At 49.6% G+C, this 20735-nt stretch overlaps 1 protein-coding gene across 5 annotated transcripts in view; it reads left to right on the forward strand.

Annotated features, from left to right (window-relative positions):
- LOC144947376 (uncharacterized) overlaps nt 1-20735 on the forward strand; it is a 110560-nt gene that overhangs the window by 82306 nt on the left and 7519 nt on the right. For 4 of the 5 annotated variants that reach the window (XM_078876658.1, XM_078876660.1, XM_078876661.1 and 1 more), the window contains 8 exons: nt 4775-4977; nt 5670-5829; nt 7899-8016; nt 11573-11665; nt 12119-13588; nt 14068-14510; nt 15030-15152; nt 20228-20390. In XM_078876658.1, coding sequence (XP_078732784.1) covers nt 4775-4977; nt 5670-5829; nt 7899-8016; nt 11573-11665; nt 12119-13588; nt 14068-14510; nt 15030-15152; nt 20228-20390 — 2773 coding nt within the window. The remainder of the gene's footprint in view (nt 1-4774; nt 4978-5669; nt 5830-7898; nt 8017-11572; nt 11666-12118; nt 13589-14067; nt 14511-15029; nt 15153-20227; nt 20391-20735) is intronic. The other variant, XM_078876659.1, reaches the window with a different exon arrangement.

Here is a 20735-nt window from a genome sequence, read left to right on the forward strand (position 1 = left end):
CATCCCGGCCACGGCTGTGAGACGCTGCATTGTTTTAGTAGAACAGGACTCGAGTGAAGGGATATGACTAATTATCCACTGAAAAAATAGTCAATTATAATTTATCATCGATGGACGAATTGTCCCAGCTCTAGAGGGGATGTTCATGACTTGAACCGGTCGCATGTGTAGTGACTCAACTCGGAGGCAGTAATACTTGGAGCCACTTTTATTAACAAGCACCATCAGGATAACACACACCCTACGTGGGTGCACACTTATTAAGACCGTCTATTGTCGGCAGCACTACTTGGTTATAACAGTTGCTAGGCTGTCTGACTAACAGCGCCCCGAGATGGTGAAGACGGAGACGACAACGAGGAGATGGTGGCGATGACGAGATGGTGACGACAATGAAATTGAGCAGCACGACGGGGATCCCACTTCCAACAACAGTCACGAGGTCCTGCACAGGGGCCCCTCTTATTCTCCCAGCGTGGCCTTGCTCTGCCCTGGCCACGCCCCCTTTCTGGAACCTACGAGCGAGTTCCCGGGTCTTTCCAATGGGCCCCTTCTGTGACCTTTCCCGGAGATGTCCCCCTCGTATATATCGTGGCCTGCTGACGTGAGTACTGCCGTACACCGTTACCCTTTTCCGCCAGCAGCCAGCGCTATGCCACTACATCACTCCCCCCGTGAAAAAAAAAACAACCGTCTCAGCTGACAACAATCACATAATAAGAGCAAAAAGGACTTACAAGAATGTGTGCTAACACAATTAGTATAACAGGGAGGGTTAACAGACATCAGTAAAAAAAATCGTTTATATTAACCCCGAACCGCGAGGGAAGCATAACAATTAACGACGTCCGCCGGCGTGCTGCAGCCTACGAGCATCGGGAAGGAACCCCAGATCAACCGGAAGCCACAGCCCAGCTCATGGCGGTGGCCACCCGCCAGACGACATCGGAACGCAATTGAACGATGGGAAGGGAGCGGTTCAGTGGAAAAAAAACGCTCTTGGAGCAAGTCCTCGACGTCGGTCCCCCATCTCGAGCAGGAATCTGCATTTTGGGAACCACCGGGACATCACACAAACGGCCTCAAGTGCGCGGTCCAACACACGGAGGCGCTGTCGGGTTTTCCGGACTTCAGGTGCTGAGATCCTGCGGGCGGCACAACGCAATTCTACTGAAGCGCAACCTCCGGGCTCGTCAGACACCTGCTGCTCTGGAGATGGAGATGAACTGTCTACATTGGGTAGAACATAGGGTTTTAACCATGACGGGTGCACAAACCAGCGACGGCGACCGACCTGTATATGCACGCACTGCGGCCTCTTCACCTCGATCACCTCAACGGCCCTGCCACGGCCGGTGTAATCTAGGGGATGTACCCAGGGGTACCTGGAGACAATGCAGTCGTGCCTTGTCCCCAGTGGTCCATGGGGTCCCGGACTCCCGTTGTCCCACGAGTTGGCCGAATTTCCCCGAGATACCTCCCGCACCCTCCGTTAAACGCCTCAGCGTGACCTGCATGGGCATGGGCATGACAGCTCTCTTCTTACCCAATCCCATGCCCAGCTGAGCTTCAATGGTGGGATCACTCTCCCTCTCATACATAAGATAAAACTGGGAGAATCTTGTTGAGGCGTGAGGGGCCATCCGAAATGCGGTCAGGACACCGGGAATGTGCAAATCCCAATCCGACTACGCCTCATTAACTCGTTGGCACAACATGGACGTAAGGCTGACCGTGAAGGAGTAGTCCTGCAAAATTTCTAACCAGCGGGACAGTTGGCCTGAAGGCTGGTCAACACATAAGGAATATTGAAGGGCTGCATGGTCCGTGCACACGACAAAGTCCCAAAGCTGCTCTGCGGGAGACAACACATGGCTCCCGTAGTCCACCACTTCTGTGCCATTCACGACCTGGGACAGCACAGCACCAATTCAAGTGTCACTGGCGTCCGTGTCCAACACAAAGGGCAGAGAGAAATCAGGGTAAACGAGGGGAGGCGCGTTGACGAGGCCATCAACGCACCGCGACAAACGCGGCCGCCTCCGCCCACCGAAATCTCTGGCCCTTAGCAGTCAGCGCGTGGAGCGGTTTTGCGATCGTCGCGAACTTGGGGACAAACCGGCGATAATATGACGCGAACCCTACAAAATTGCGAATTTCACTGAACTACTTGGGGGTTGGCCATGTGCGCACGCACGCCGTTTTGTCGGGATCCGTGTCGGGATCCCGGACTCGCTAACAATGTGGCCCAAATACCGCACCGATGTTTGCAAGAAAAGGCACTTTTGCGGTTTAAATTCGAGATTGGCCGCCCGCACTTAGACAAACACAGACCGCAGTCGATACAAATGCTCCTGAAACATGCGTCCGAATACAATGACATCGTCCAAGTAAATGAGGCACAAATCCCATTGAAGACCTGCCAAGATCATTTCCATAAGCCGCTGGAACGTGGTAGGAGCAGAATGCAGCCCCAATTAAATTGGAACAACCCTTGTCGTGTTCGGAACGTGGTTTTAGGCCTGGATTATTTATCCAAGGGCAGCTGCCAAAACCCCGACAACAAATCGAGGGTCGAAAAGAACCGCGCACCCATCAAGGCATCCAAGGAGTCATCCACCCGAGGGAGTGGATACATGTCCGGCACAGAAATTTAGTTTAGTTTGCGGAAGTCAACGCAAAAGCACAGACTCCCATCCCGTTTTATTACCAAAACAATGGGAGCCCCCCACAGTCTGGTAGAGGGGGGAAATAATGTCCGCAGCCAACATCTCGTCAACTGCCTGGCGAACATGGTCCTTCTCCCTGGGACGGAGCCTGTACGAATTCTGCCTTATCGGAGCTGCGTGACCCGTATCTATGTGATGTTGCAATAGCGAAGTGCGGCCTATATCAAATTTGCCCCCGCTGTTCCCCAGACAAACCCAAATTTTCCCCGCACAATGTCCATCCAAGCCCCGTCCGACTCTCTTCCCCGCTCCACCGCGCCAACGACCTCTGCAGCCTCCGTGTAGGCCTTTTCACAGCGCGCGGCCGTTGCATGGGCAAAAACTGTACCGGCTTGGAGCACAAAAGCCCCCAGCCCCACATTTAGCACTTGCAAAAAGGGCTCCTAGTCACTATGGTCTGAGCACCCACCAACACAAGTCGCTGTATTAGAGGGGGTTAAAAGGACCCCTTCGAAATCTGTCAAATCCAGATGCTTCCGCAATCGTAAAGGCACCAACATCTGCACCTGGCAGAGCCATAACAGTTTCCCTCGCCAGGTCTTGGACTGTAGCGTTAGCCCTTGCTAACCGAGTCGTAGACTTAAAAAAGGCCAACCGATTTCCCAACGGCAATTCAATACAGCCTTGATCGGCAAGGATCTTAAGGGGCATTCTCCCGAAAAATTCGGTACCCAAAAGACAGGGCACAGTCAATGTCTTGGAGACCCACACCCGCCCTGTCAACTCAATGTTTTCAACGCGGACACTCTTCCCCCTGAATAAAGCCAACCACCGCGGATGACCCCTTGCCGCAGCAACCCTGACACGGTGCGCCAATGCACCCCACTGCTTTACGCAACGCTGCCACCCATCCGACGCCGGAGTCCGTTGCTCACACGCCGCGACAAGATGAGGGATGGCGAAGTGCGAACCGGATGCGCTCAACAACCGAGATGTGTGTGGTGACATTTGTGGCCGAGTGTCTGATGCGTCGCGATTTGCCTGCGAGGACGGGGAAGGGGATGTCAGCGGAGCGAAGGACGTCGAAGGTGAGGTGGGCGAACCAGCGCTGTTGCGGCATTCCCTGACGATGTGGCCCAGCTGGCCGCACTTGCTGGAAGGGGTCCCTCTCGGCACTCCCGCTCCTGCTGTCGTCGCCCCTTGACTCCTCTCTCGCGTGGGCTCCGGATGAAAGAAGCGCAGACCCGTTCCGGTTCCCGCGGCGCAGGCTCCTCCGGATCCTCCGGCACCCCTGCGCAAGCAGCCCCCCCGGGCCACCACTGCAGGTTGACGTGTGCCTGGATGCAGTAGGCCACCTTCAGGGATGACAGGTCACCTTCCTCCGTGATGGGGAGAGTAACAGCAACCTTTCCAGCGCCAGAGAATCGAGCGCCGTCTGTTCCATGCGCGGATAAGCTGTGTGGCCCAAGGCCAGCAGCGTGCTGCGGAAGGCGAGAGGTGTCTCGGCCTCCCCCCGCCTCCGCAGCACAAACCTAGAGCAGGCATTGGATGGTGGGTCGAAAATTGCGGCCATTTGAGCGCATGCCCGAGGCAGAGTTGCTCGATCCACCTCCAGGATGGCTTCAAATGCTCCCAAGGAGTCGTCGTACAGGGCACAGCCTCTTCCGACCACCCGACCAAAGTGCAGGCCGCTTTGAAGCGGCGTTGAAACGCCGTCCAGTCGCCCCCTGCCGCTACATACTCGCGGACGAGAGGCAGTATCGTTAAAACCCGCCACCACCCGCCAATTCATTGGCTGTGTCGGGTGGTGGCGGGTTTAACAAGGCATTTATATTTACACGATTTCACCCAAAAAATCCTCTCTTATGGGTAATATTGGTGACGAAAGCCTACGTGTTAAACGTTCATGTTTACCGCTTTATTTACGCTTAAATCAACGTCTTTTTAAGCAATGCTCATCAAGACTTGTCCTGTCTGCATCACGCCATGAGACGAAGAATCCATTCGGAGCGTTCACAGAGTTCCGTGCATGCACCGCGTGTTAGTGGGGGGCTGTAAGCCGTGACGTTGACTTGATATTTCCTTTACCCACTCACCCCTCACAGAACAAGGACAACATAGATGTGGACGGAGTCCTCGGCTTGGCAGAGAAAGCTTTCTTTGACCACAACGGCCTCGTAAGGGGAGCGTATCAGAGCACGTTGGAGGAGAGCCGCGTGATCAGCTGGGATGGATGCTACGATTTCGGTGGCGACTGGCCACACACACAGGACTCGTTGGAGCTGTGTGTGCTACGAGCAGTATACGGGTACGTGGTGGTGGTGGCGGCGGTGGTGGTGAAGGTGGCGGCGGCAGTATTTTCGGTAGCTGTGGGTGGTGGTGACGGTAGCAATGGTGGTTGTTATGAAGGCGATGAAGGCAGTGGCGGTATTGGTGACAGCGGCGTTGGTGGTGGTGGTGACGGTAGTAGTGGAGATGGTAGGCATGGTGCAGTGGTGATGGTGTTGGTAACTATTAGAATTGTATTAGAGATGGGCGATCTGATTGTTTTATTCACACGTTTGCTCAGCACAGCCCTAAAGGCCCATAACGCCGGGCAGCTCGTAACAAACGGCACTGCCGAGAGTACAATGGATGAAAGGGAATGTTTTTTCTTGAATTGTTCCCAGTTTTATTCTTGGGTTTGTCGGTAAAGTCATGTAGATAGGTTAAAAGAAAATAACAAAAAATAACACTGTTGTATGCGCTTGGGAAAAGAGACGATGGGAGAAAATTCCAAAGTGAAGCAGTGCGAGGGAAGTTTCAGCAATGTGGTGGTTGACCACAGTCTGGTAGACCCGAGTCCTCTGGATTGGTTGAGTGAATTTCATGGGAACAGTAACCATGGTCGTGGCGATAGAAGAGCGAGGAGGTGACTGACTGCCGCTGTGGGACTGATTGGGGCAAATATTTGAGTGCTCTATTATCAATCATTAGTACACTCCAACCCTGTCTTCCCAGGCCTTATAAACCATTGCTGGAGAATGAGCTGATGGACACCTGGAAGATGCTGCTCGCTCGGGAAGTTCTGCACGGATGCAATGATCCCCAGGACTCCGCCACCAAGGAACAATGGAAGGACATGGGCCTCGCCTACAGGAAGACCATCGACCGAGACATGGTAGGCAGGCGGTGGCGGGAAGTGTGTTGTTAGTGAGGGAAGTGGTGGTGATGGTGTGGTGAGGGTATAGGACAGGCATGGGGAAGTTCTAGTATTCGGCCTTCGACCTGACTGTGTTCGGGCCTGCAGCTATACGAAGCCTACCGAACTATACTTATCCATCACGGCAAGCATCTTAGCCGCATGAGTCAGGTACCAGAAGGGGGAGGGGTGGAACATTTTAGACCCGTCAACACCGTGTTTCTAATCTTCTTGGTTCTTTCGGTAAAGTCATGTAGAAGGAAAATAATAAAATAATTCTCACGACGTTTCGGCCACAACGCAAGCAGCCGTCTTCAGGTGGAGAACAGGTCTGTCAAGTAGACAGAATCTGAATGGCACGCCCCAGGCTTGGAGCGACTATTTATGCTGGGATGGAGGGGCGAAGAGCGCTTTGACAAAAATAATTTGCATATCAAGAGGAATTTAGCATATTTATGGGAAATGCAGATATGCGATTAGTACTACTTGTGAAATGCGTAGGAGGTTTGGCGAGGGGTTTAAAGTCATTATGCCCATGCATTATGCAGGATTAGCAGTATCAAAGGGAGGGAGTAAGGTTAGAATTAATAAAGGGAAGGAATGTTAATAATATGGCGCCGCAGCAACTAATATGCTTATTGACTATACATTGTCATATTACACTGTTTTATTCTACCCACTCAACTGTATACCACACTGCTAAATTCCTCTTGATATGCACTCCGCAGGGAATGGATTCTTTGCTCCGCTGCAAGCTTCCTACCACCACTCTGACATATTTTGTTGCTTCCTCTTAGTACCTTTCACGCGACGGTTAATGGTATAGTGTATAGCATATTATATAATAATAAATAGTATTAAAGTGTAATGTTTAATACAATGTATAAGGTAATATATAGTATCGTAATTTTATAGTGAATATATAGCAGTGTGGTATACAGTTGAGTGGGTAGAATAAAACATAGTGTAAAATGACAATGTATAGTCAATAAGCATATTAGTTGCTGCGGCGCCATATTATTAACATTCCTTCCCTTTATTAATTCTAACCTTACTTCCTCCCTTTGATAATGCTAATCCTGCATAATGCATGGGCATAATGACTTTAAACCCCTCGCCAAACCTCCTACGCATTTCACAAGTATTACTAATCGCATATCTGCATTTCCCATAAATATGCTAAATTCCTCTTGATATGCAAATTATTTTGTCAAAGCGCTCTTCACCCCTCCATCCCAGCATAAATAGTCGCTCCAAGCCTGGGGCGTGCCATTCAGACTCTGTCTACTTGACAGACCTGTTCTCCACCTGAAGACGGCTGCTTGCGTTGTGGCCGAAACGTCGTGAGAATTATTTTATTAAGTTTTATTTTTATTATTTTATTATTTTCCTTCTACGTGACTTTACCGAAAGAACCAAGAAGATGAATCCCTGCAGTCACGAAAGCTTTAAATCGTGTTTCTAATGTTAGCGCACTGCAGTCACATCCATCACTGCTTGGGCCTCTGTGGCCAGTCCAACATGCATCTCAATTTGTTAATGGATGTGGTTGGGGATGCTGCAGTGGGGTTGGCACACTGGAATTGCCAACTGGAGGTTTGACGGCTGGATTCCATCTGCCTATGTGGCATTTGAAACAATGGTGCAGATGTATTAAATCCCCCACCCAAATTAGCAAATGTCTACCCAGCAATGCAAAGTGGTTCACCGCAGTCGGATCAGTAGCTCTTGTGTGGTGGTGTTAAATGTGGGTACTCCCACCTCTTCTAAGGCATCTGTGGTCAGCTTGGAAGAGTAGACCAAGATACCCTCTGGAGGAACTGTCTAAAACTCCCTCTAGTGGAGGCCCTTCCACCAACATTGGCATGAGAAAGTAATTTCAGAGCCGCACTTTTAATTTTGCCTGTGTGGATGTGAGAGATTTGGATTGTGCCTACTTGTAAAAACAGGAGTGAAAGAAAACAAGTCTCAAGTCTCTATTTTGTAACAACCACCGCTCATGTGTATGTGTGTCCCCCATGTGTGTGCACACGTGCTCGATTTCTCAGATCACTTGCAATTTCAACAACAAGCAATACTCCGCTGCCATGGGCTTCCCGGCGACCCACGAACCCGTGGACGACCTGCCGGCTAGCAGCCCGGGCTGGAAGCTCGTGACTCTCACAGGTTAGCCTTTAGTCCGTGGGCCAAAGCACGGCGGTTGGTTGGTATGTTGTGTATGTTGGAATTATGAAATTTTGATAAAAAATAAATTTTTTTAATAATTTACGAAAAATGCGCAAATCGCATTAATTATGTTAATGTATGTAATTATATGCATAAATTATGATAGTGTGTGTAATTATATGCATAAATTATGATAATCACGGAGATAATTGTAGTAATTTATGCGGATGCTTGTGATTATGTTAATGTGAGCAGTTATGATAATTAGGCTTAGTTTCGTTTATCCAGAGTTGTATCAATCAGGATAACACGATTATCATTGATTAACATTTACTGATTATCTTAGTGTTTATGTTATGTTAGGTCTCCAAATTAATTTCTCATCACAGGCTACAGTTCTTAGGAATAAGACAGTTTGCATGGACTTGGAAGGAACACTCGATATGCTTCTGTGATAACAATTTTATTCTAACAAACATGTAACCTCTAGCATGCAAGTCAAACATGCGTCAATAAATTCATGAGCAAGATTATGCAATTAACGAAAATGGATGACTAAAACACTTATTCATTGGCGAGATTATGCAATTAACTAAACTGAAGGCTAACACTCTTCTAACAATCGTAACCTCTACCTTTCCACCAGGCATCTCATTAGTTCCCCCATGTATCGATCACAATCGGCGACTGGCCGAGTTTGAAAACAATCATGACACAATATTCATATGGCGGCAATAAAAGCACTTATTGTACCCCGAAAGCGAAGCATACTTCAATCGATTCGTTGGCAAGATTATATCTGTTAACGGAATGTTTGAGACAATGGTGGGTGAGGGCGTGTGTGTTGGTGGGAGAGCGAATCTGGCTCTGTTTTAATTAATTCTTCGGCGAGACTCTATGGCAAAGAAACAGGTTTGACACGATATTCACTGTGTGCTTCCTTGAGTCTGTGTGTGGGGAAGTGATACGACCCTGTTCAGAGATTTCCTCACAGCCCGTGCGGGTTGCAGACGCGACTTTCTCCGCAGGGAGGTGAGCGACGGCGCTTGGCGGTCCTCGGTAGCTGGCGGCGGCGCTCGTTCGGAAGGCTTTGACTCTCTTTCTCCACTGCGGGATGACGAGTCGGCTTTCGTTGATGCTGGTTGATCTGGGTGTGCGTATTGAACACGCGGCGCATGCGTTGGCGCTGTCCTCCTCCTCACAGCCGTTCGATCAGGCTTTCTCCACTGCTTCGTGCTCTCTGCAGCTCTGCTTGGTCGACGCTTGGTGATCTCCGCCCTCTCTACAGGTGGTTCGCTGGTCGTCACTCTGGCGATGAACGATGCTTCGTTCGTTGTTGGGTGGACGTTGGGTGTCTTTGTTTGCTCGAGAGTGATAGCTGGAATCTCCGTCAGCTTCACTCGCAGCTCGGCGACTCAGGGTAGCGATTCTTCTTAGGTGGTGCAGACCTCAGCTTTCGTTGCACGTCGCTACCCCGCGAACATCGTCATTTCGGATGACGGAAGAGCTTCCTCGTTGTCAGCGTTGAGATGAGAGGGGGGGGCCCTGGAGATCTCTGGTGGGGGCCGAAGCCCCAGAGACGAGATGGGGGGCCGTAGCCCGGAGACGAGCTGGTGGGCCGGAGCCCTGAAGATCTGAGTTGAATGGATTTTTTCTCGGCTTATATCGGGAAAATCTACTCAGTTTTCCCGAGTTCAAAGGCCGTGTCATAAAAATGTCTTTGTTCGTGTGCGTTTCGTCCGTGTGTGTCGTGTGCGTGTCCGTCCGTATGTTTATTAGCTTTGAAGACACAGCTGTGTAATCATTCTGGAAGGAGGGGTGGGCTATCTCGCGACGGCGCCACCTAAGTTATCCATTAACCAGACCGACGATTCGCATTCGCACCGAGTTATAAAAATCCTAATCCATGTTTTTGATTATGAATAATATTTGTCGCGAAAACCTACGCGTTAAGCGAGCTTTTGATCCCCTCCCTCGCTCTGGGCGTTGAAACGCGACTTATTTGCTGCTTAGTTCCATTGTGATTTGATTGCAAGCGACCCAAGGTATGCCGTAACCGTGTTCACGGTATTTCATCGTGGCCCGATCTCCCCATGGGAAATGTTATTTGCTCGCGTGTGCAAATCCTGCTGTCCGTGCTGCGGGGAGACAAAGACGGCTGTGCTCCGTGATGGGAGCACCCTGCGCGTATGTTTATTTATTTATCTTCGGAGGCATGTGTTAATTTCCTTTCTGAGCCATTGTTCCGACCTTTATTGGGGTCATTTCCTGGCTTGTGTGTGGGTGTGGAGATCCTTTCGGGAAGACAAAGACGGCTGTGAGCTGCTCGCTTCCCAAGGAGTGTTGCGTGTTGGTTAATTATGAGAGACTTCTCCGCCCTTACTCTCCTAGGAGATCCATTTTAATTTCGTACTTATTATTTGACTTCTTGTTATTATTTACTGATATCCCGGGCTAGGGAATTTGTTTTATGTTTTTTGAGCGACCCTGACTGCCATAATTATCCTTTGATGCTTCGGCCCGGCCGCGTAGAAATTATTTAAAGGTAAATAATGTCAGTATTTAATTAACAAATGATGAATCGCGACCCTGGTGCAGACTGTAGTCTGGTTTCCAATTGGAGTGAGGATAGATAATGTTTGTTTAATCTTCATGGCTAAGTTGGTAACTTTGTTTATCTAACATGGTTCAAAACCCGTCTGTGCTTCTTGTTGTCAATGTTATTTTCTTTGTTAAGAATATAATTATATATATATATTTTGTGGCCTGGTTTTGTATTTGTCAAAGGGCTTTTTAAAGAGTGGATGTCATCCTAACCCCCGCTTGCAATTCCCCCCTCCCTTGTTCCTCTTGTGTGAAATTAGGGGAGTTTTTATGACGTTTTATTGCCCTCTTTCATGCTTTCTGGCCTTTGAGGCGAGGTGTGCGCTCATCTGTGGAAATGGGGGAACGGGTTTTTGTCCGTCTTTGTTCGCTCCCAAGTTGCCCCGTGTCTATTAAAAATTAATTATATATGTTAGCAGAATAATTCTTAATAAAAAAAATAAAAAAAAAATAAAAAGGGGGTATAGATACAAACAGGTACCACCTGGGGTGGCAAGTAATGCTACCAGTGTCCACCTTGAGCAGCATTCACCCGCAATTGATTTTGCTGCACTGCCCTCCAAACGTACTTACACGCAACATCTTTTGCGCAGTGTGGCCACCTATCCCACCACTTTCCAGGCTCTTTTAAGCTTGTTTAGCTTCCAGTGTCTTGACGGGATCGTGTGAATACCGGGCTCGCCTTTAATTTAAAGGGCCTCTTAGACCAAAGTGTGATGTCATGTGTAAATTACGGTTAAGAGTGACTTTGGGGAAAACCCAGGTCTTGCCCCGATTCCTTTGCCAAAGGAGGCTTGAGGACCCGGGCGAGGAAAACAAGAGAACGAGAGGGGAGGCCTGACTTTGGCCGGCAGTGAGCTTCAAGGACTATGAAGGGACAAACCCATATTGGAGAGCGTGACAGAATCAACACATGTGCATGGTTGTTAAATTACTTGTTTGTGTTTTTCAGGGCTGAGGAAGAACTCTCTGCCTGAGAACTACGTCAACGAATGTGACCCACGCTATTCTCACTGCAACGCCTCCACCAGGCTCCCTGATCACGGTGAGTGTGCATGTGTAGCCTTGGTCAGCTCGGCCTTAAATCTAGTATGTGGTGTGGAGTGAAAAACATCGGCACTGGGGGAGACAAAGGTGGCTGCACACGATGCCAACCACGCCCTTAACAGAGTTGCCAAATTATAAAATGTCCATCAAATGGTTGAAATTACTTCATTGGGTTAAATCACATAGCGATGTTAACCTCTTCTGGCAGACTATACCCGTCTGTGACACGCAGCACATTGGTCATAGCGTTGCGCCGTAGGAATGGTGCCAATGCCAATTCTACCAACGGTATATGTTTATATCATTCGTGTAAACCGGAAATTAATAGAGAATGTAGGCTCGATATTAAACAGCCCTGCAAGGATAATTTTAGTAGATGGCGAGTGTAGATGTAACACTTTTGCACGGTCTTTCAAGCTTGGTCACAGTCCAGACTTTCTCTACTCGGCAGTTATTTGTTTTCCAGGCACAGGGGAGATGGCATTTGATGACGGCCCGGTTGCTTGCGCTGATTTCCCGCGTGAGATTCCACTGCTCGAGGAGGAGGAGAGGAGGAGGTGCAGCGGTGACGGTCGTGGGGGGCTCGCAGCCCTGCCGAGTGGGGGGCCGCATTTCCCCCACAATGCAGAGGGGGATCTGTCGTTGCCCTGTAAACCCGACGCCCCCAGTTTCCTACTGGCCTCCGATGGAACCCCAACCGCCAACCTCGCTGACCTCCCCGCGCCGCAAACTCAAGATGTCTTCGCCTCCATGAGGCAGATGGTCAGCAATTTGTGGAGTGGCGGCGTTGATAGCGGTGTCAATGGTGACACCCGTGGTGGTGTTGGTGATGGTCACTCCAATGAGAGCGAGGGCTTGGATGATAACCCGGACGGTAACGTACACAGCAAGCGGCTGCTCGGAAAATGGGTCAAACACGTCAAGTCCTCTGTCACGAAATCAAGCGTGTCTTCGGCGTCCACCTCTGATTCCGATGACTGTGCCGACTTTTTCCCGCGTTTTCCATCGCTGTTGAAGTCTGCTCCCGGGCATCCGATTTTACCACGCGGCCCGTTTTGTGGCTGGATTGAACTTGAGGAGCCGGTGTTGTCCCTCGTACGCTCGATGGATGAGATCGCCGGCGTGGCAGAGCCGTCGATACCACCGCTGGACCAGCTGGACAGGTGGTGGCAGCAGCAGCAGTGTCGCCCTGGGGAGGTCAAGAGTCGACTCGGGCAGTCGCGGCGCTTCAAGAAGCTGCATCCTGTGGACGAGGTCGCCGACGACTGTGCCACCATGCTCGCGCGGGAGATGGATGGCGTGTGCCGCTCGGCGGGCTGGGATCTGCGGTTGCCAGCCGGGGGTCGGCAGGCGGTGCACGTGCCGCCGGCAGATGGAGTCGGCACCGACGCCGACACCTTGATCTACCAAATGCGGGAGCAGCTCAAGTCGGGGTCGCTCGCCAGCAAGATCTGCAGCTACCTGAAGCGTGTGCAGAAGCATAACTGGCTGCACGCATCTGCTGGTGATGAGCAAGATGAAGAAGATGAGGAGGAGGAGTCAAACCACAGGACGTCGACGACGGCCGCTGTGCGGTCGTACGAGAGGGTGTCGCTCGATGACTCGTACTTCGACAGGTGCGATCGCCGTCGGGATTGTGGTATCCGGCAAGAGGCGGAAGTGGTGACGATGGCGGTTGACGTTCAGGATTTCCAAGCCGGCTCTTCCAGGAGAGAAGATGGGGATGCGTCGGTGGCGGCGTGGTCACCGACTGTTGAGTCCGTGATGTGGCCGGGAAGCCCGGTGAGCATGGACCTGGATGAAGACTCGGAGGGGTGTGAGGACGAGGCGGACGTGAGGGTGACAGGGTCGGAGGTCAAAGGAGGAGGATGGGGTGACTTGGTGGAGCAGCGATGCGATGCGACTCTGGCAAGCAGTTCAGGTCAGGCAAATAAATGAAATATCTTCGCGTGTGCACGGGTTTAATTATTAGCCGCTCCTCACTTTATTGAAGGTCAGCGGCTCAGTGCCCACTTGATGTCGGCAAGTTGACCGATTATTTTAAGAAGCAATACAAACTTCGGACAATCTATGTCTTGGCCTTCATTCTACATATATAAGACATAAATGTTTAGCATTATTTATGTATCGGTTTTGCATTATCCGGGCCACCCCTTACCCCGTTTTTTTCACTACCCCACACCACTCGGAGCAGATTTGTAAAGCGAAGGGGAGGCCCAGGACCTTCTGAGATTTCTCTCGACACTGATGTTAGCCATGGCCGCAAATCGAACAGGTTACCAAGTTCGTAGCTCAGTGCGCTCACCACTGCGCCACCACTCCACCCTTCCTTGGCAGCAGGAAGATAACACTCGTGTTGTGTTTGGTTTTTTTTCTGTCACCACACACGCCCTCCAATAGTCGTTCACGCTCACCACATTGCCAAGCCCAGCAAGACCGACCTCCCTTGGGCAGCCGGGATCTGTTCTCAGCCAGACACAAGCGGGCGTCTGGGTTGGTATCCGTCCTCTGTGGAGCTACCGGCGCCACACCCCATCGGCGGCGTTCCGCCAGAGACCACCTGCCTGCGCTTTCCACACACTGAACAGCCCTCGCCTCAACTCGTCAGTACCGCCCGGCCGGATTATATCACTGCCTGCCAAGTTGTGCCCGTCGGTATCGGCGCCGGCTCTCTTCCGAGCACACTCCAGCCGGAGGTTGTGTCAGCGGACTTGAGTTTGGGCCCGGCGGCAGCAGTGGCCGGGCAACCGAGCGCAACGCAAGCAGTGCCAGGCTTGGTGGACCAGCGAGACGCCTTCTACGTGCATGGCTCTCCTGCCGATCCTGAGCTGGAGCCAATTAGGGTGAGCGAGTGGGGTGGTGTGGGGTGGTGTGGGGTGAGCAGGTGGCACGTTGTGGGTACAGGGTGGCCATTATGATTGTTTGATCGTTCATGATAAATGAATGGGAAATCATAACACCATTTCATTATCAGTTTTACCAAACTTCACCAGCTGGCACTGTTTTTTGAATTTTCGGCGTCAGTTAACATCAGCGACGAGTGATGGTGCAACCAGCCCTGGACCCGTACCCCATTCATTCAACATAACACGCTGGTCACTGCAAGGAGGCTGTGTTTTTTTACATAGTATGTAATGGGTCATCACGTGACTATTCGCATTTGAGCACCCTGTGAGGTTTGAATGTTCCTGCATGCCAGCTGGTTTGATCGACACTAAAATTGGACCAGATTTGATTGTCGGCTCCCCTGACTTTGGGAGTCGATAATTGATTCCCTAAACAATTGTCGATAAAACAGCGTCATTCTTTTAATCCTTCGCCTCGCTCAACTCACCTCTCCCGCTGTGCTTCGTTCCCATTAGGAATACCTGCGGCTGCAGAACTGGGAGGAGATCCAAGACGGGCGACTGGCCGAATACGAGACTAGTAGCAAACGAGCGCTGGTCGTGATTAGAAATAAGGACATCGGAAGCATCCTGCACACGGTAAAACGGGGTGGACGGGCCATACAGAGAGTCCCTGTGTCAATGGTCAATATTTCCACCCTGAGTATTTGTTAACTTTGGGAGTATTCTGAGAATAATTGTAACCCCCAGAGGTGCAGGGGGAAGGACAACAAACTAAAAACAAGCATTTATAAAGAAATTAGTTTTCCATCTAGATTTAAAAGTGCATAGCTCCAGTGGCCTAACATCGGAAGGAAGAAGGTTCTAGACGGCCGCAGAAGTGCAGCTGAAAGCACGCGGTGGGTGCAGTGACTCGCGCATTGCGGTATTTACTCGCTTTGTTCATGTGTGTGTGGGTGTGAAGGTCTTCAATGGTTTGAGTATGTTCGGGTGTATCAGTGTGTAAGAGTGTCAGTGTCTATGTGAGGGTGTGTTATGGTAGGGAGTGCGCGCTGCACTACGAACTAACACCAGTGATGATTATCTGAAATGATCATGGGTTTCCCCTAGGTCCACTCAGCCTCAATGAGTACCTGGTGCCGTGTGTAAATAACAGCACTAGGGAGATAAAAGCAGTTTAACACGTAGGCGTTTGCGATTAATATCCATAATATAGGTGTTTTGGGTTAGATCGCGTAAATTTCAATATGTCGTTAAACTTGCCACCACAAATGAAGACAGTTGGCCACCCACCTCCTCGTGTTCCGTGCCGGTCTTCACAGGTGCTCGCGAACAGTGCTTGCCCCAACAGTCTTGACAGGCTATACGGGGGATCTTGGTCTTTAATGGTGAAACTGAGGGTGTATCAGTGTGAAATGGAGTAATGTTCAATGTGTGTGTGTGCGCTATTAACCCAGCTATCCTGACAATAGCTGGCATCAGTCGTGGTCTTGCAAAGCTTCAAAATAGTTAATGACAATTGAAGTGCGCCTGTGCAACAACAGGAAAACAAAAATATAATTATCTTGAGGCTGTCAGACAGAGGTGGAGTAGTGCACAGTGGTTAGCACTTTGCTTTGAACTTTGGAACCTATCTTTAATTTCCCGGCATGGCATATGTGCTTCTCTAATCACTTGTGGGGAGCAGTGAGTGTAGTGGTTAGCATACTGTGCTATTAACCTAGTTATTTCAGTTTTCCGAGTTCAATTCCTGGTTGTGGTCCTGTTCTGCCCCCCCACCACCATTTACTGACCCGCACTGACCAGCATGATGAAGTATGGTCACACAGCCTTTTGTGACCCATCACGGGGTGGGCATGGCATTCATGCAGCAGTGGACTGGTAAAGGATTATGGTATGTAGGAGGCATGGGTTCGATCCCAGACCCTGACAATGCCTGTTGTATATTTGGGAATTCACGTATTCTCTCTCCCAGTGATGGTCAAGTAAACTTTTCTCCGGGTCCTTTAGTTTTGGCTGCTACTCTAAATTTCCACATGTGATATTAAGCCACTGCGACAAGCTATTGTGTGTGACCAGGTCACCTCTGAAAAAGAGCTAATAGCTGAATGGGCTTCACCTGATAAATAGAATAGTTTACTGTATATGCAGTACAGTCTCTTGTATAACGCGGTAGTTGCGTTCCTGAAGAACACCGGGTTACAGAAAAATGACGTTATAAATATATAATTTAGGGTAAAGCACAGTACGCGATAACACGTTAGATGTGTATGCAGGCTGAACAAAGACTTGAGGCGCATGGGTAGCATCTCGAAGCATCCAGCAGCATCACACCTTGTGTGATAATGCTATGCCGTGGCAACTGCACAACCGCTTATTCCTACTAATGCGATGTAGTTCTGTTCACTCAATCACCTTATATCCACTCCGCATCGGTGTTGTTGTATGTGTTGGGTTATGAAATTTTGATAAAAATAATAAAAATTAATAATTTTCCGAAAAATGCGCAAATCGCATTAATTATGTTAATATGTGTATTAACATGCATAAATTATGATATTGTGTGTAATTATATGCATAAATTATGATAATCGCAGAGATAATCGTAGTAATTTATGCGGATGCTTGCGATTATGTTAATGTGTGCAGTTGTGATAATTTAGCTTAGCTTCGTTTATCCATTGTTATATCAATCAGGATAACACGATTATCATCGATTAAACGTTTACCGATTATCTTAGTGTGTTTATGTTATTTTAGGTCTCCATTTTCACATCTCATCACAGGATACAGTTATCAAGAATAAGATAGTTTTGCATGGACTTGGAAAGAAGCACTCGAACAGTTGGTGTTAAGCAATTTTATTCTAAACAAGCACATGACACTCTTATCCGAAAGCAAGTATACGTCAATAAATTCATGGGCAAGATTATGCGATTAACGAAAATGAATGACTAAAAATACTTCTTCATTGGCGTGATTATGCAGTTAACGAAAATGAATGACTAAAACATTTCTTATTCATGTAACTCGACGGCAGCAACTGCTTTGCACGATCAGTTGATATTGAACGCACCACCTCGAAATGGCAACCCTTTTTGAAACGCAAAGACAATTTTTTTTTAAGTCTTATTCGTGTGCGTGCTGTGTGTGCGTTGTCCCCTTGTAATATTAATTAATTCTTGGAGCCGGGAGTTGTGTCGTTAGCTTGTGTGGTGTGGGAGGATACAAACAGCGGCCAGAAGTTTTCTCTGGGTTGGGCGTGGCCGCCGCGAGCCCCTGCTGCTCCCTCGCTCGGCGTGTCTCTGCTTGTGCGCTCTCTCTCTCTCCACTGCTGGACGACGAGTTGGCACGACGCTCGGTGACGCCCGGTGACGTCCGAGTCGTGCTGCTCTTGCGCTCTCTCTCCCTCTACTGCTAGATGACGAGTTGGCACGACGCTCGGTGACGCCCGGTGACGTCCGAGTCATGCTGCTCTTGCGCTCTCTCTCCCTCTACTGCTAGATGACGAGTTGGCACGACACTCGGTGACGCCCGGTGACGTCCGAGTCGTGCTGCTCTTGCGCTCTCTCTCCCTCTACTGCTAGATGACGAGTTGGCACGACGCTCGGTGACGCCCGGTGACGTCCGAGTCGTGCTGCTCTTGCGCTTTCTCTCCCTCTACTGCTAGATGACGAGTTGGCACGACGCTCGGTGACGCCCGGTGACGTCCGAGTCGTGCTGCTCTTGCGCTCTCTCTCCCTCTACTGCTAGATGACGAGTTGGCACGACGCTCGGTGACGCCCGGTGACGTCCGAGTCGTGCTGCTCTTGCGCTTGGCGGTCCTCGGTAGCTGACGGCGCGATGGCGCCTCTCTGCAGCTCTGACGGCGGCGCTCGTTCGGAAGACTTTGACTCTCTTTCTCCACTGCGGGATGACGAGTCGGTTTTGGTTGATGCTGGTTGATCTGGGTGTGTATTAGACACACGGCGCATTCGATGGCGCTGTCCTCTTCCTCACAGCCGTTTGACCAGGCTTTCTCCACTGCTTCGCGCTCTCTGCTTTGCTCGCTTGGTCGACGCTTGGCGATCTCCGCCCTTTTACAGGTTGATTGCTTGTCGTCACTCGTCACTCTCTGCTCCGTGCTTCCCTTGTTCGTGCAGCTGCCAGCTTCACTCGCACTTAACTTCGTTCTGCGAGAAGCGACACCTGCTATCGGCATCGGTGTTTCGTTTCCTCACGACGTTCCGCCAGCCGGAGCACGGCTGAAACCCAGCCCCGACCCAGGTTGAACTCAGACTTCTGCAACTCGAACGACCCCTCCTCGTTCCATCACTTCTCGAGGCACGATCTGTCCCAGCTCTCTTGCGAGCCCCGTCGCAACGCCGAGCGCGACTCGGACAGACTGCACTCAGACTGTCACCTTAACGACGTCTCGTCGTCCCATCTCTCCTCGAGGCACGATCTGCCCCAGCTCTCTTGCGAGCCCTGTCGCAACGCTGCGTCGCAAGCCGAGTTGCGAGACCGAGCACGACTCGACCCAGACTGCTCGTTCGCTATGTGCGCCCGTGCCTAACTCAAAACGTGACTCCCCTCTCTGCGCATTCTTTGCGAGAGAAAACAAACAGAAAAAAACAGATGTCTTTGGAAGGTCAGGCACCGATTCACCCCTGTGACCTTTTTGCTCCCTCCTTGCTTGCCAGACCCCGCTGGAAGACAAAGGTGGCTGAGGAGATGTTTGCAATACATTTATGTGGTCCTGTGTGTTACATTTATTCTTGAATTATATTTTATGAGTTCCTTCGGTCTTAGTATCGTGGTTATCATTCGTCTATGTTTAATGAATATTCGTACTGATCCTCGTCACATTATTATTTTGGGGCTTTGCCAAGTTTAGTTCTCCAGAGATTGGTGTTTTATTCTGAGTTATATTTTAATGTCCTGAGGTTAAGTGTAACTATGTTTCCACTTAAGCTTTCTGGAATTCGTACTCTTTAGTTTTTAGGACGGTCATGTAGATAGGAAACATGTAATTCTAAATAATATGTATGCGGTGAATACGAGTAATATAAGATAATTACTAATTTAAAAAACCTATGGTTTGTTGGTTAATTCTCTTTGTTAAGTTTCTACTTTTCGGTTAGGAAAACGTTAAGAAAACGCGAGTTGCAACCATTATTATCCTTTACTCTGCTCTGCACCCCCTACGTGCATCTCAAGATGTCTTGGGAGGTCAGGCCATCGATCTTTGTCCATCTGGATGTCTCTGACCTCTCTGTGACCGAATTCTTATCATTTTAACCGCCCTCCATGTTTCATGGATTCCTGGTGTGCTTGTGAGTTGTTTTCATTATTTAATAAAAAAAAATAGATATATATATAAAAAAAAATTATTGATTATTCTTAATATTAATAACGGAAACCAGGGCATAGATACAACAGTGTTATAAAAAATGTGTTCCCTAATAGATTCATCGCGTTGTATCCAATTTGCTTTATGAAAACACACAGCGTTATAGCAGAACTGACTATTGTAATTGTATCAACACAGGCGGTGATTGTCGTACCTAAGATTGGAAACCAGCGGTTTAGAGTTTTGGCAGGGTTTTTATTGGTCGGATCGCAGTTCAGGCTTTTTGCTACTCTGTTCGCAGTCTACATGTTTTTTCCTTTCGCTTCCCCACGAGGGTCGCTTGCGTTGACCGGCGATTTCCGCGCATCACTGTCTCCACCAGATCCCACGGCTGCTGCAGTTGCGACAAGCGTCGTCGGGCGTGCGCTTTGCCGGCGTGGACGGCCTTGCTGACATCACGAACCGCTCGTTCCGCAAGCTGCTGCACCTGGGCGGCTTCCTCGTATCGGATGACACTGCGCTCAAAGAGGCAGCCAGCGACCCCGGTGAGTAGGCTCCACTGTTTTGGGTGAGCCGGGTCACCCTTGCCAAATGAGAATATATCCCGGTCTTTTCTTTGGAATGTTAATAGTATGGAGCTGCAGCAACTAAACCACCATGTAAAAAACTAAAATATAAACTACATCAGTATCATCAGTATACTAAATATACTCTCCAATAAGCTGAGCTACTAACAGTAAGTCATACATTACAATTCTATGTCGCAAAAAACATTAACATTCCTTCCCTTTATTAATGCTAACCCTACTCCCTCCCTTTGATGCTGCTAATCCTCAATAATGCACGGGCATAATATGACTTTGAAACCCCCCGCCCACCTCCTACGCATT

This window comes from Lampetra fluviatilis, chromosome 44, assembly GCF_964198595.1.
Source record: "Lampetra fluviatilis chromosome 44, kcLamFluv1.1, whole genome shotgun sequence".
Classification (NCBI taxonomy): domain Eukaryota; kingdom Metazoa; phylum Chordata; class Hyperoartia; order Petromyzontiformes; family Petromyzontidae; genus Lampetra; species Lampetra fluviatilis.